The sequence below is a fragment of the Salmo salar genome, chromosome 13 (genome assembly GCF_965601325.2).
Source record: "Salmo salar chromosome 13, fSalSal1, whole genome shotgun sequence".
Taxonomy (NCBI): Eukaryota; Metazoa; Chordata; class Actinopteri; order Salmoniformes; family Salmonidae; genus Salmo; species Salmo salar.
Window position 1 is genome coordinate 18,097,501 of NC_138303.1, and position 12,500 is coordinate 18,110,000.

Genomic DNA, 12,500 nt, shown 5'->3' on the forward strand with positions numbered 1-12,500 from the left:
GTCCTGCTGTCATTTACCTGACCGTTCCTCCTCTCTCTCTGTCCTGCTGTCATTTACCTGAGCATTCCTCCTCTCTCTCTGTCCTGCTGTCATTTACCTGACCATTCCTCCTCTCTCTCTGTCCTGCGGTTGTTTACCTGACCATTCCTCCTCTCTCTCTGTCCTGCTGTCATTTACCTGACCATTCCTCCTCTCTCTCTGTCCTGCTGTCATTTACCTGACCATTCCTCCTCTCTCCCTGTCCTGCTGTCATTTACCGGACCATTCCTCCTCTCTCTCTGTCCTGCTGTCATTTACCTGACCATTCCTCCTCTCTCTCTGTCCTTCTGTCATTTACCTGACCATTCCTCCTCTCTCTCTGTCCTGCTGTCATTTACCTGACCGTTCCTCCTCTCTCTCTGTCCTGCTGTCATTTACCTGACCATTCCTCCTCTCTCTCTGTCCTGCTGTCATTTACCTGACCATTCCTCCTCTCTCTCTGTCCTGCTGTCATTTACCTGACCGTTCCTCCTCTCTCTCTGTCCTGCTGTCATTTACCTGACCGTTCCTCCTCTCTCTCTGTCCTGCTGTCATTTACCTGACCGTTCCTCCTCTCTCTCTGTCCTGCTGTCATTTACCTGACCATTCCTCCTCTCTCTCTGTCCTGCTGTCATTTACCTGACCGTTCCTCCTCTCTCTCTGTCCTGCTGTCATTTACCTGACCATTCCTCCTCTCTCTCTCTGTCCTGCTGTCATTTACCTGACCATTCCTCCTCTCTCTCTGTCCTGCTGTGATTTACCTGACCGTTCCTCCTCTCTCTCTGTCCTGCTGTCATTTACCTGACCATTCCTCCTCTCTCTCTGTCCTGCTGTCATTTACCTGACCGTTCCTCCTCTCTCTCTGTCCTGCTGTCATTTACCTGACCATTCCTCCTCTCTCTCTGTCCTGCGGTTGTTTACCTGACCATTCCTCCTCTCTCTCTGTCCTGCGGTTGTTTACCTGACCATTCCTCCTCTCTCTCTGTCCTGTGTTTGTTTAACTCACCATCCCTCCTCTCTCTTTCAGGCCTGCTATAACAAAATGTCTTCCTTTAACTGATTCCACTTTTCTCCTCTTCTCTCAGGATGCTGAAAGTGCCTTCCCCAATTCCGCTTCAAATTTATTTTCAGCTTCTCTTTGAATTTGCTGCAGTACGCGGGGGGGGTGTGTGTGTGTGTGTGTGTGTGTGTGTGTGTGTGTGTGTGTGTGTGTGTGTGTGTGGTGTGTGTGTGTGTGTGTGTGTGTGTGTGTGTGTGTGTGCAGCCCACACTCTCTTCTGGGAGTAAACCCTACTGATACTATAAATCTACCCACAACAGTCGTTGACATTCTTTTAAACGTCTTTTAAAAGTAAAAAGTCAGTCTTTAAGAACCTCTGAGAGTGATGTCATTGATACCGGAGTGTACCCTGCTATCCCATCACATGACCTTATTCTGGGGAAAATACCAAGGCTCCAGTGTTGTCTTCTTAACCGTATAAGGAGTTTTTAACTGTCTCTTCTCTAACGTTTACCAAACGTTGTGGTGTGGCTCAGAGTGCAGTGTCCTCCTGGTTTTAGTTTCCACTGGTAAACAGAAGAACGGATGACCTGAAGTCAACTCTGTCTGCCTTGTATGTCTTTCCGTCTGCCTGCCTGCCTGTCTGTCTGCCTGTATTCCTGTCTGCCTGCCTGTCTCTCGCTCTGTCTGTCTGTAAGTCAGCTGCCAGTGATCAGTGTAGATCAGAGCCTCCTCTCGGGACTCAGTGCTTCCAGGGTTATCGCGTCTGATTGGCTAAATCTGGGTTATGTGGAGAAGAGATCAAACATCTATATGAGCCCCTATGTGCCCATCTACTGAGCTGGGCCTTGTAGGCTGTTGGACTGGGCTGGACCGTGTTGAACTGGGCTGGACCGTGTTGGACTGGGCTGGACCGTGTTGGGCTAGGCTGGACCGTGTTGGACTGGGCTGGACCGTGTTGGGCTAGGCTGGACCGTGTTGGACTGGGCTGGACCGTGTTGGGCTGGGCTGGACCGTGTTGGGCTGGGCTGGACCGTGTTGGACTGGGCTGGACCGTGTTGGGCTGGACCGTGTTGGGCTGGGCTGGACTGTGTTGGACTGGACCGTGTTGGGCTGGACTGGACCGTGTTGGGCTGGGCTGGACCAGGCTGGACCGTGTTGGGCTGGGCTGGACCGTGTTGGGCTGGGCTGGACCGGGCTGGACCGTGTTGGGCTGGGCTGGGCCGTGTTGGGCTGGGCTGGACCGTGTTGGACTGGGCTGGACCGTGTTGGACTGGGCTGGACCGTGTTGGGCTGGGCTGGACCGTGTTGGGCTGGGCTGGACCGGGCTGGACCGTGTTGGGCTGGGCTGGACCGTGTTGGACTGGGCTGGACCGTGTTGGACTGGGCTGGACCGTGTTGGGCTAGGCTGGACCGTGTTGGGCTGGACCGTATTGGGCTGGGCCGTGTTGGGCTGGGCCGTGTTGGGCTGGGCTGGGCCGTGTTGGGCTGGGCTGGGCCGTGTTGGGCTAGGCTGGACCATGTTGGGTTGGGCTGGGCTGGACCGTGTTGGGCTAGGCTGGACCGTGTTGGGCTAGGCTGGACCGTGTTGGGCTAGGCTGGACCGTGTTGGGCTGGGCTGGGCTGGACCGTGTTGGGCTAGGCTGGACTGTGTTGGGCTGGACTGTGTTGGACTGGGCTGGACCGTGTTGGGCTGGACCATGTTGGGCTGGGCTGGACCGTGTTGAGCTGGACTGGGTTTAGTTGACTTGACTGGAGTTTCTCTCTCTCTTCCTCTCTGTCTGTTTGTCTGTCTCTCTTCCTCTGTCTCTCTTTCTCCCCTTTCCCTTCATTTTCTCTCACACTAAGTTTTTCTTGGGAGCTATAAAGAGTCAAAGTCAAAATCTAGGTGTGTGTGTGTGTGTGTGTGTGTGTGTGTGTGTGTGTGTGTGTGTGTGTGTGTGTGTGTGTGTGTGTGTGTGTGTGTGTGTGTGTGTCTGCGGTGAGAAAGAGAAGCAGCAAGAGGGTGAGTTTCCTTCTGGTGTGAGCGTGTGTTTGAATTAGAATGACCTTGCATTACTTATGACTGCCAGTAATATGAGCACAATCTGTGGCTAGAACAAGTATGAATACATGATACTGAACAGTGGCGGGTTCACACACACACACACACATACATATACACACACACGAGTAGAGAGTACAGGACGAGGAGAAGAGCAGAGAAGAGACAAAGAGGAGTATTTGTGTAACGTTATTGGAACTAATATTACATTTAGTTTAAAAACCGTATCTCAGGAACTGGTGAATGTCTGTGAAGTGGCTAAGCACACAGAGAACCCCCTCTCTCAACATTCCAGCAACTGACAAACATGGACATTCATGGAGTCACACTGTTCACTGTCCTCACACTGACACACGACAGCAGCCTCACGGATTCACACAGTCACACACTGGGTTAAAATGAAATACAGCTAAACAGCCATCAGATCAGGCTGCTGTTATGATCCTGAGTCAGAGAGAGAGAGTGTGATATCTCGCTTTGCCATTTATCCAGAGCGACGTTACAGGAGCAATTAGAGTTAAGTGCTTTGCTCAAGGGCACATCAACATATTTTTCAGCTCGTCAGCTTGGGGATTTGAACCGCCGACCTTTCGATTACTGCCCCAACTCTTTTAACCGTTAGGCTAGAGAGCGCGAGAGAAGAAGAGATGGCGGGAGAGAGAGCAAGGGAAAAGGAGAGAAGAAGAGATGGAGGGAGAGAGAGCAAGGGAGAAGGAGAGAGGGAGAGAGAGAGAGAGAGCAAGGGAGAAGGAGAGAAGGAGAGATGAAGGGAGCGAGAGCAAGGGAGAAGGAGAGAGGGAGAGAGAGAGAGCAAGGGAGAAGGAGAGAAGGAGAGAGGGAGGGAGGGAGAGAGAGCAAGGGAGAAGGAGAGATGAAGAGAGAGAGAGCAAGGGAGAAGGAGAGAGGGAGAGAGAGCGTAAGGGAGAAGGAGAGAAGGAGAGATGGAAGGAGAGAGAGCAAGGGAGAAGGAGAGAAGGAGAGATGAAGGGAGAGAGAGCAAAGGAGAAGGAGAGAGGGAGAGAGAGAGAGCAAGGGAGAAGGAGAGAAGGAGAGAGGGAGGGAGGGAGAGAGAGCAAGGGAGAAGGAGAGAAGGAGAGAGGGAGGGAGAGAGAGCAAGGGAGAAGGAGAGATGAAGAGAGAGAGAGCAAGGGAGAAGGAGAGAGGGAGAGAGAGAGCAAGGGAGAAGGAGAGAAGGAGAGAGGGAGGGAGAGAGAGCAAGGGAGAAGGAGAGAAGGAGAGATGAAGGGAGAGAGAGCAAGGGAGAAGGAGAGAGGGAGAGAGAGAGTAAGGGAGAAGGAGAGAAGGAGAGATGGAGGGAGAGAGAGCAAGGGAGAAGGAGAGAGGGAGAGAGAGAGAGAGAGCAAGGGAGAAGGAGGGAGGGAGAGATGGAGGGAGAGAGAGCAAGGGAGAAGGAGAGAGGGAGAGAGAGAGAGCAAGGGAGAAGGAGAGAGGGAGAGAGGGAGGGAGGGAGAGAGAGCAAGGGAGAAGGAGAGAGAGAGGGAGAGAGAGAGAGAGAGAGAGCAAGGGAGAAGGAGGGAGGGAGAGATGGAGGGAGAGAGAGCAAGGGAGAAGGAGAGAGGGAGAGATGGAGGGAGAGAGAGAGAGCAAGGGAGAAGGAGAGAGGGAGAGAGAGAGAGCAAGGGAGAAGGAGAGAGGGAGAGAGAGAGAGCAAGGGAGAAGGAGAGAGGGAGAGATGGAGGGAGAGAGAGCAAGGGAGAAGGAGAGAGGGAGAGAGAGAGAGAGAGCAAGGGAGAAGGAGGGAGGGAGAGATGGAGGGAGAGAGAGCAAGGGAGAAGGAGAGAGGGAGAGAGAGAGCAAGGGAGAAGGAGAGAGGGAGGGAGAGAAAAGGACCAGGTCCTTCTAAAACATCACCTGACTCAGTTTTAGACCGCGCTGCCAGCATCATATTCTCACATTTTTTATCCCTCTTTTCTTTATTCTCTCCTTCCTTCGCTCCCTCGCTCCCAGAGTAATCAGTCTCATGATGTTCAATGCGCTGAAAGTCTCCCATCAGCCAGGGCTGCTGAAATGGAGCGTGGGTAATGCCTCGGGTCACTAGACTTCACACCCCCAGCCGCTCTCTCTCACTCCCACCCTCTCACCCTCTCCATCTCTCCCTCTTTGTCTATCTTTCTCTGGTTTGCTCGATTATTTCTCTCTCCCCTTCTGTCTGTCTCTCTCTCCCTCACTCTCCCTGTCTGTCCCTCTCTCTCTCTCCCTCTCTGTCCAACTCTCTCTCCCCTTCTGTCCTCTCCCTCTCTGTCCCTCTCTCTCTCCCTCTCTGTCCAACTCTCTCTCCCCTTCTGTCCTCTCCCTCTCTGTCCCTCTCTCTCTCCCTCTCTGTCCAACTCTCTCTCCCCTTCTGTCCATCTCTCTCTCCCTCTCTGTGGCGTTTGAACTAGGCCTTTGAACCATCAACACCGACGTGAATGGACAAGAGGGATTTGGCCGGGGCTCTGAGCCCCCAATTAGCTTAATGTCCAGCGGGGCTTTAGGTGGTCTTAGCAGGCTTTACCTTGGTGAGGGAGCTTTCCCTTGAAGTTGAGCTAAATTAGCATGCACAGGCTCAGCTCTAAGCTGATTAAGACCCTAATTTCACTAAAATGTATTCCTTATTAATGATGTGATTGTGAAAGGACGACTGGCTATTTGTGTGGCTAGACTCGACAAGGGGTGAGGGGGTTTTTGAGGGATGGAGGGAGGGGTTGGGAGAGGTGCCGGGTTTGGGATAGGTGCCGGGGTTGGGAGAGGTGCCGGGGTTGGGAGAGGTGCCGGGTTTGGGATAGGTGCCGGGGTTGGGAGAGGTGCCGGGTTTGGGATAGGTGCCGGGGTTGGGAGAGGTGCCGGGTTTGGGATAGGTGCCGGGGTTGGGAGAGGTGCCGGTTTTGGGATAGGTGCCGGGGTTGGGAGAGGTGCCGGATTGAACGAGGTGCAGGGTTGAACGAGGTGCAGGGTTGGCTGCTGAATCTTGGGAAATGTGCTGAGTCTTGGGTGTTATGGAGGGGGGGGGGGGGGGTAGAGAGACCAGATATCTTTTGCAACTTTGAAATTTGACATTCGGAGCAACTTCCAAATGTGACGTTCTGCAGTGAGACTGTGAGAGCTTGTTGAGAGAGACATGTTGTAGGGCTGATGTGGATGTTTGGGGACTGGAAGGAGGTAGAGGGGTGACCCGTCTGGGCATGTTGACTGGGTGGTTGGCTTTTTGGAGGACAGGGATTGTGTTGCTGTTTTGGGTTTTAGAGACCCACTGTACTGATTGTTGAGTGAGGCGTATCACTCTCTTGCTCTCGCTTCGTCTTACATATAAAAAAAATTCTGAATCCTTCTCGTCTCATTTTCCATCTCCCCTTCTCCCCAGATGTGATATTCATGAAGAGTGAGTGAGCACATTTTGGACATCTGTGAAGCACACCTAGCGAGGGAGAGAGAAAAAGAGAGGGGGAGAGACAGAGGGTGTCCTGAAAAATGTGTGAACGATTTGGCCCCTTCATAAAAGAGGCCCAATTCTTTTTTTTCATGTCCTACCACATGGAGAGCTTCTTACACACACACACGCACGCGATAACTATGGAAAGAGAGAGGGGACAGTGAAAATTGTTATAAATGATTTTCTTTCTGGGTTCATGGCCCAAGAACAGATCTCTTGTATCATTGATGTAGTTAGAAGACTGACAAAGTTCATTATTATTTAAGAGCTATAATTAGATAATTCTGTCTTCAGACCATCTGATCCTCAGCCAATGAGTTCCTGGTGGAAAGTGAGCTACTTCCTGTTAACAGTAAGACACTTCCTGTCAGGATAATAGTCCCCTGAGGACAGGTCTTTCAGGGACCAGCAGAGTGGGACACAGACATACTACTTGAGGACAGGGTCACCTCTAGCTGACACAGGGCCACCTCTAGCTGACACAGGGCCACCTCTGGCTGACACAGGGCCACCTCTAGCTGACACAGGGCCACCTCTAGCTGACACAGGGCCACCTCTAGCTGACACAGGGCCACCTCTAGCTGACACAGGGCCACCTCTAGCTGACACAGGGCCACCTCTAGCTGACACAGGGCCACCTCTAGCTGACACAGGGCCACCTCTAGCTGACACAGGGCCACCTCTAGCTGACACAGGGCCACCTCTAGCTGACACAGGGCCACCTCTAGCTGACACAGGGCCACCTCTAGCTGACACAGCGTCTTGTCAAAGGTAGAACATTACAGTTTCCACAATATCAGTCCCCCTTTTACATGCAACATTTCTGTTTTGAGGTATAAACAAAGGAAGATTGTACCTGCTACAGGTATAGTAACAAGGAGAATAATGTAGGACTAGAATGATAAAGGCAAGGCTATGTAACCCCTGCTTCCAGCTCTAGGGTCATGTGCCATGTCATTCAGCTGACCTCTGACCCAGGGTAATTTCACCTCTGTCAGTCAGACATGAGGTAGTGCTTTCATTTTATTATCATACCAGGGGAGGAAACACACACACACACACACACACACACACACACACACACCACACACACACACACACACACACACACACACACACACACACACACACACACACACACACACACATACCCCCTACACACACACATACCCCCTACACACACACACATACCCCCTTCACACACACACATACCCCCTTCACACACACATACCCCCTCACACACACACATACCTCCCTCACACACACACACATACCTCCCTCTCACACACACACACACACATATACCTCCCTCACACACACACATATGTCCCTCACACACACATACCCCCCTCACACACACATACCTCCCGCACACTCACGTACCCCCCTCACACACAGGGGAAGAAAATAATTTTGTGTATGCATATAAACTCAGCAAAAAAAGAAACATCCTCTCACTGTCAACTGCGTTTATTTTCAGCAAACTTAACATGTGTAAATATTTGTATGAACATAACAATATTCAACAACTGAGACATAAACTGAACAAATTCCACAGACTTGTGACTAACAGAAATGGAATAATGTGTCCCTGGACAAAGCTGGGGTGGGGGTAAAATCAAAAGTAACAGTCAGTATCTGGTGTGGCCACCAGCTGCATTAAGTACTGCAGTGCATCTCCTCCTCATGAACTGCACCAAATTTTCCAGTTCTTGCTATGAGATGTTACCCTACTCTTCCACCAAGGCACCTGCAAGTTCCCAGACATTTCTGGGGAGAATGGCCCTAGCCCTCACCCTCCGATCCAACAGGTCCCAGACGTGCTCAGTAGGATTGAGATTCGGGCTCTTCGCTGGCCATGGCAGAACACTGACATTCCTGTCTTGCAGGAAATCACGCACAGAACGAGCAGTATGGCTGGTGGCATTGTCATGCTGTAGGGTCATGTCATGATGAGCCTGCAGGATGGGTACCACATGAGGGAGGAGTATGTCTTCCCTGTAACGCACAGCGTTGAGATTGCCTGCAATGACAACAAGCTCAGTCCGATGACGTTGTGACACACCGACCCAGACCATGGTGGACCCTCCATCTCCACATCGATCCCGCTCCAGAGTACAGGCCTCAGTGTAACGCTCATTCCTTCGATGATAAACGCGAATCCGACCATCACCCCTGGTGAGACAAAACCACGACTCGTCAGTGAAGAGCACTTTTTGCCAGTCCTGTCTGGTCCAGCGACGGTGGGTTTGTGCCCATAGGCGACGTTGTTGCCGGTGATGTCTGGTGAGGACCTGCCTTACAACAGCCCTACAAGCCCTCAGTCCAGCCTCTCTCAGCCTATTGCGGACAGTCTGGGCACTGATGGAGGGATTATGCGTTTCTGGTGTAACTCGGGCAGTTGTTGTTGCCATCCTGTACCTGTCCCGCAGGTGTGATGTTCGGATGTACCGATCCTGTGCAGGTGTTGTTACACGTGGTCTGCCACTGCGAGGACGATCAGCTGTCTGTCCTGTCTCCCTGTAGCGCTGTCTTAGGCGTCTCACAGTACGGACATTGCAATTTATTGCCCTGGCCACATCTGCAGTCCTCATGCCTCCTTGCAGCGTGCCTAAGGCATGTTCACACAGATGAGCAGGGACCCTGGGCATCTTTCTTTTGGTGTTTTTCAGAGTCAGTAGAAAGGCCTCTTTAGTGTCCTAAGTTTTCATAACTGTGACCATAATTGCCTACTGTCTGTAAGCAAATGCCTTCTGTCTTAACGACCGTTCCACAGGTGCATGTTCATTAATTGTTTATGGGTCATTGAACAAGCATGGTAAACAGTGTTTAATCCCTTTACAATGAAGATCTGTGAAGTTATTTGGATTTTTACGAATTATCTTTGAAAGACAGGGTCCTGAAAAAGGGGCGTCTCTTTTTTTGGAGAGTTTGTTTGTGTGTATTGTATGTGTGTATGCACTGTCTCTGTGTGTCGGTGTGTGTCAGTATGTGTCAGTGTGTGTCTCTGTCAGTGCCTATGGGTATTGTTGCATGCAAGTGGATGTGTTTAACAGCCCTCTCTCCCCGTCTGTCTCTCTCAGCTGGAGGAGATGATGAACGCCCTGGAGAAGACCAGACAGGAGCTGGACACCACCAAGCAGCGCCTCTCCACTACCCAGCACTCCTTGCAGGAGCGGGACGGTCACCTGACCAATCTGAGGCTGGAGAGACGCAAACAGCTGGAGGAGATATTGGAGATGAAGTGAGTCTCTGTCTCTGTCTGGCTGTCTCTGTCTGGCTGTCTCTGTCTCTGTCTGGCTGTCTCTGTCTGGCTGTCTCTGTCTCTGTCTGGCTGTCTCTGTCTGGCTGTCTCTGTCTCTGTCTGTCTCTGTCTGTGTCTGTCTGTCTCCTTAGTTCTTTGTCTCTCTTTTTTGCCGTCTCTGCCTCTGGACATATAGTGTAGTTGTATGTTTCTCTGGACATATAGTGTAGTTGTCTGTTTCTCTGGACATATAGTGTAGTTGTCTGTTTCTCTGGAGATATAGTATAGTTGTCTGTTTCTACCTCTGGACATATAGTGTAGTTGTCTGTTTCTACTTCTGGACATATAGTGTAGTTGTGTGTTTCTCTGGAAATATAGTGTAGTTGTATGTTTCTCTGGACATATAGTGTTGTTGTCTGTTTCTCTGGACATATAGTGTAGTTGTCTGTTTCTACTTCTGGACATATAGTGTAGTTGTCTGTTTCTACCTCTGGACATATAGTGTAGTTGTCTGTTTCTACCTCCTGACATATAGTGTAGTTGTCTGTTTCTACCTCTGGACATATAGTGCAGTTGTCTGTTTCTACCTCTGGACATATAGTGCAGTTGTCTGTTTCTACCTCTGGACATATAGTGTAGTTATCTATTTATATCTCTCTCTCCCTCCCTGTCTGTTTTCTCGCTCTCTCTTTCCCTCCCTCTTTCTCTCTCTCTCCCTCTCTCTTGTTCTTCACTGGTTGACCTTTTCTTGTGGCAACAGGTCACACATCTTGCTGTTGTGATGGAACACTGTGGTATTTCACCCAGTAGATATGGGAGTTTATCAACATTGGATTTGTTTTCTAATTCTTTGTGGGTCTGTGTAATCTGAGGGAAATATGTGTCTCTAATATGGACATACATTGGGCAGGAGGTTAGGAAGTGCAGCTCAGTTTCCACCTCATTCTGTGGGCAGTGTGCACATAGCCTGTCTTCTCTTGAGAGCCAGGTCTGCCTACGGCAACCTTTCTCAATAGCAAGGCTATGCTCACTGAGTCTGTACATAGTCAAAGCTTTCCTTAAGGTTGGGTCAGTCAAAGTGATCAGATATTCTGCCACTGTGTACTCTCTGTTTAGGGCCAAATAGCATTCCAGTTCTGTCTCTCTCTCTCTGTCTCTCTGTCTCTCGGTCTGTCTCTCTGCCACTCCATCTCTCTGTCTTGAAATATTGTATTTTTCTCCTTTCTTGCTCTGTTTTGCTTTTGGTGTCTCTGGACCGGTCTGTTTTGGGCTTTGTCTCCGGGCCGGTCTGTTTTGGGCTTTGTCTCCGGACCGGTCTGTTTTGGGCTTTGTCTCCGGGCCGGTCTGTTTTGGGCTTTGTCTCCGGACCGGTCTGTTTTGGGCTTTGTCTCCGGGCCGGTCTGTTTTGGGCTTTGTCTCCGGGCCGGTCTGTTTTGGGCTTTGTCTCCGGGCCGGTCTGTTTTGGGCTTTGTCTCCGGGCCGGTCTGTTTTGGGCTTTGTCTCCGGGCCGGTCTGTTTTGGGCTTTGTCTCCGGGCCGGTCTGTTTTGGGCTTTGTCTCCGGACCGGTCTGTTTTGGGCTTCGTCTCCGGGCCGGTCTGTTTTGGGCTTTGTCTCCGGACTGGTCTGTTTTGGGCTTTGTCTCCGGACTGGTCTGTTTTGGGCTTTGTCTCCGGACCGGTCTGTTTTGGGCTTCGTCTCCGGGCCGGTCTGTTTTGGGCTTCGTCTCCGGACTGGTCTGTTTTGGGCTTCGTCTCCGGGCCGGTCTGTTTTGGGCTTCGTCTCCGGGCCGGTCTGTTTTGGGCTTTGTCTCCGGACTGGTCTGTTTTGGGCTTCGTCTCCGGACTGGTCTGTTTTGGGCTTTGTCTTGGGTCTGCACCATGGCTACTGATGAGAGCAGTCCCAGCCCATTGCCTGGTGTGGTAGTGTGTGTGGAAGCAGACTGTATATCATAAGCACTACCAGACAGCAGGCTAATGTGTCCTGTACCACATCAGCTATATTATACACTATAGGGAAGTCAACATGACAAGCCAGATGTATGGTTGTTCTGTTGCTACAACACTAACTCCTTTTTCCTAAGTGTGTCTGTGTATGGGTGGGGGTGTGTGTGTGAGAGTTTGTGTCTGTGTGTGTGCAGGCCAGTGTGCTAGTCTCTGTGTTTATTAGCGTGTGTGTGTGTGTGTGTGTGTGTGTGTGTGTGTGTGTGTGTGTGTGTGTGTGTGTGTGTGTGTCTGTGTATGCCTGGTGTGTGTGTGTGTGTGTGTGTGTGTGTATGCCTGTGTGTGTGTGTATGCCTGGTGTGTATGTGTGTGTGTATGCCTGGTGTGTGTGTGTGTGTGTATGCCTGGTGTGTGTATGCCCGGTGTGTGTATGCCTGGTGAGTGTGTGTCTGTCGTGTGTATGCCTGGTGAGTGTGTGTCTGTCGTGTGTGTGCCTGTCGTGTGTGTGCCTGTCGTGTGTGTGCCTGTCGTGTGTGTGTGTGTGTGTGTGTGTGTGTGTGTGTATGCCTGGTGTGTATGTGTGTGTGTATGCCTGGTGTGTATGTGTGTGTGTATGCCTGGTGTGTGTGTGTGTGTGTGTGTGTGTGTGTGTGTGTGTGTGTGTGTGTGTGTGTGTGTGTGTGTGTGTGTGTGTGTGTGTGTGTGTGTGTGTGTGTGTGTATGCCTGGTGTGTGTATGCCTGGTGTGTATGTGTGTGTGTATGCCTGGTGTGTGTGTGTGTGTGTGTGTGTGTGTGTGTGTATGCCTGGTGTGTGTGTGTGTG

General features: G+C 51.1%; 1 protein-coding gene across 1 annotated transcript in view; it reads left to right on the plus strand.

Moving 5' to 3' along the window:
- LOC106566523 (ERC protein 2) overlaps positions 1–12,500 on the plus strand; it is a 353,915-nt gene that overhangs the window by 145,625 nt on the left and 195,790 nt on the right. Inside the window, exon 9 of the mRNA XM_082959688.1 lies at positions 9,576–9,736. Within this exon, the coding sequence (XP_082815814.1) occupies positions 9,576–9,736 (161 nt within the window). The remainder of the gene's footprint in view (positions 1–9,575; positions 9,737–12,500) is intronic.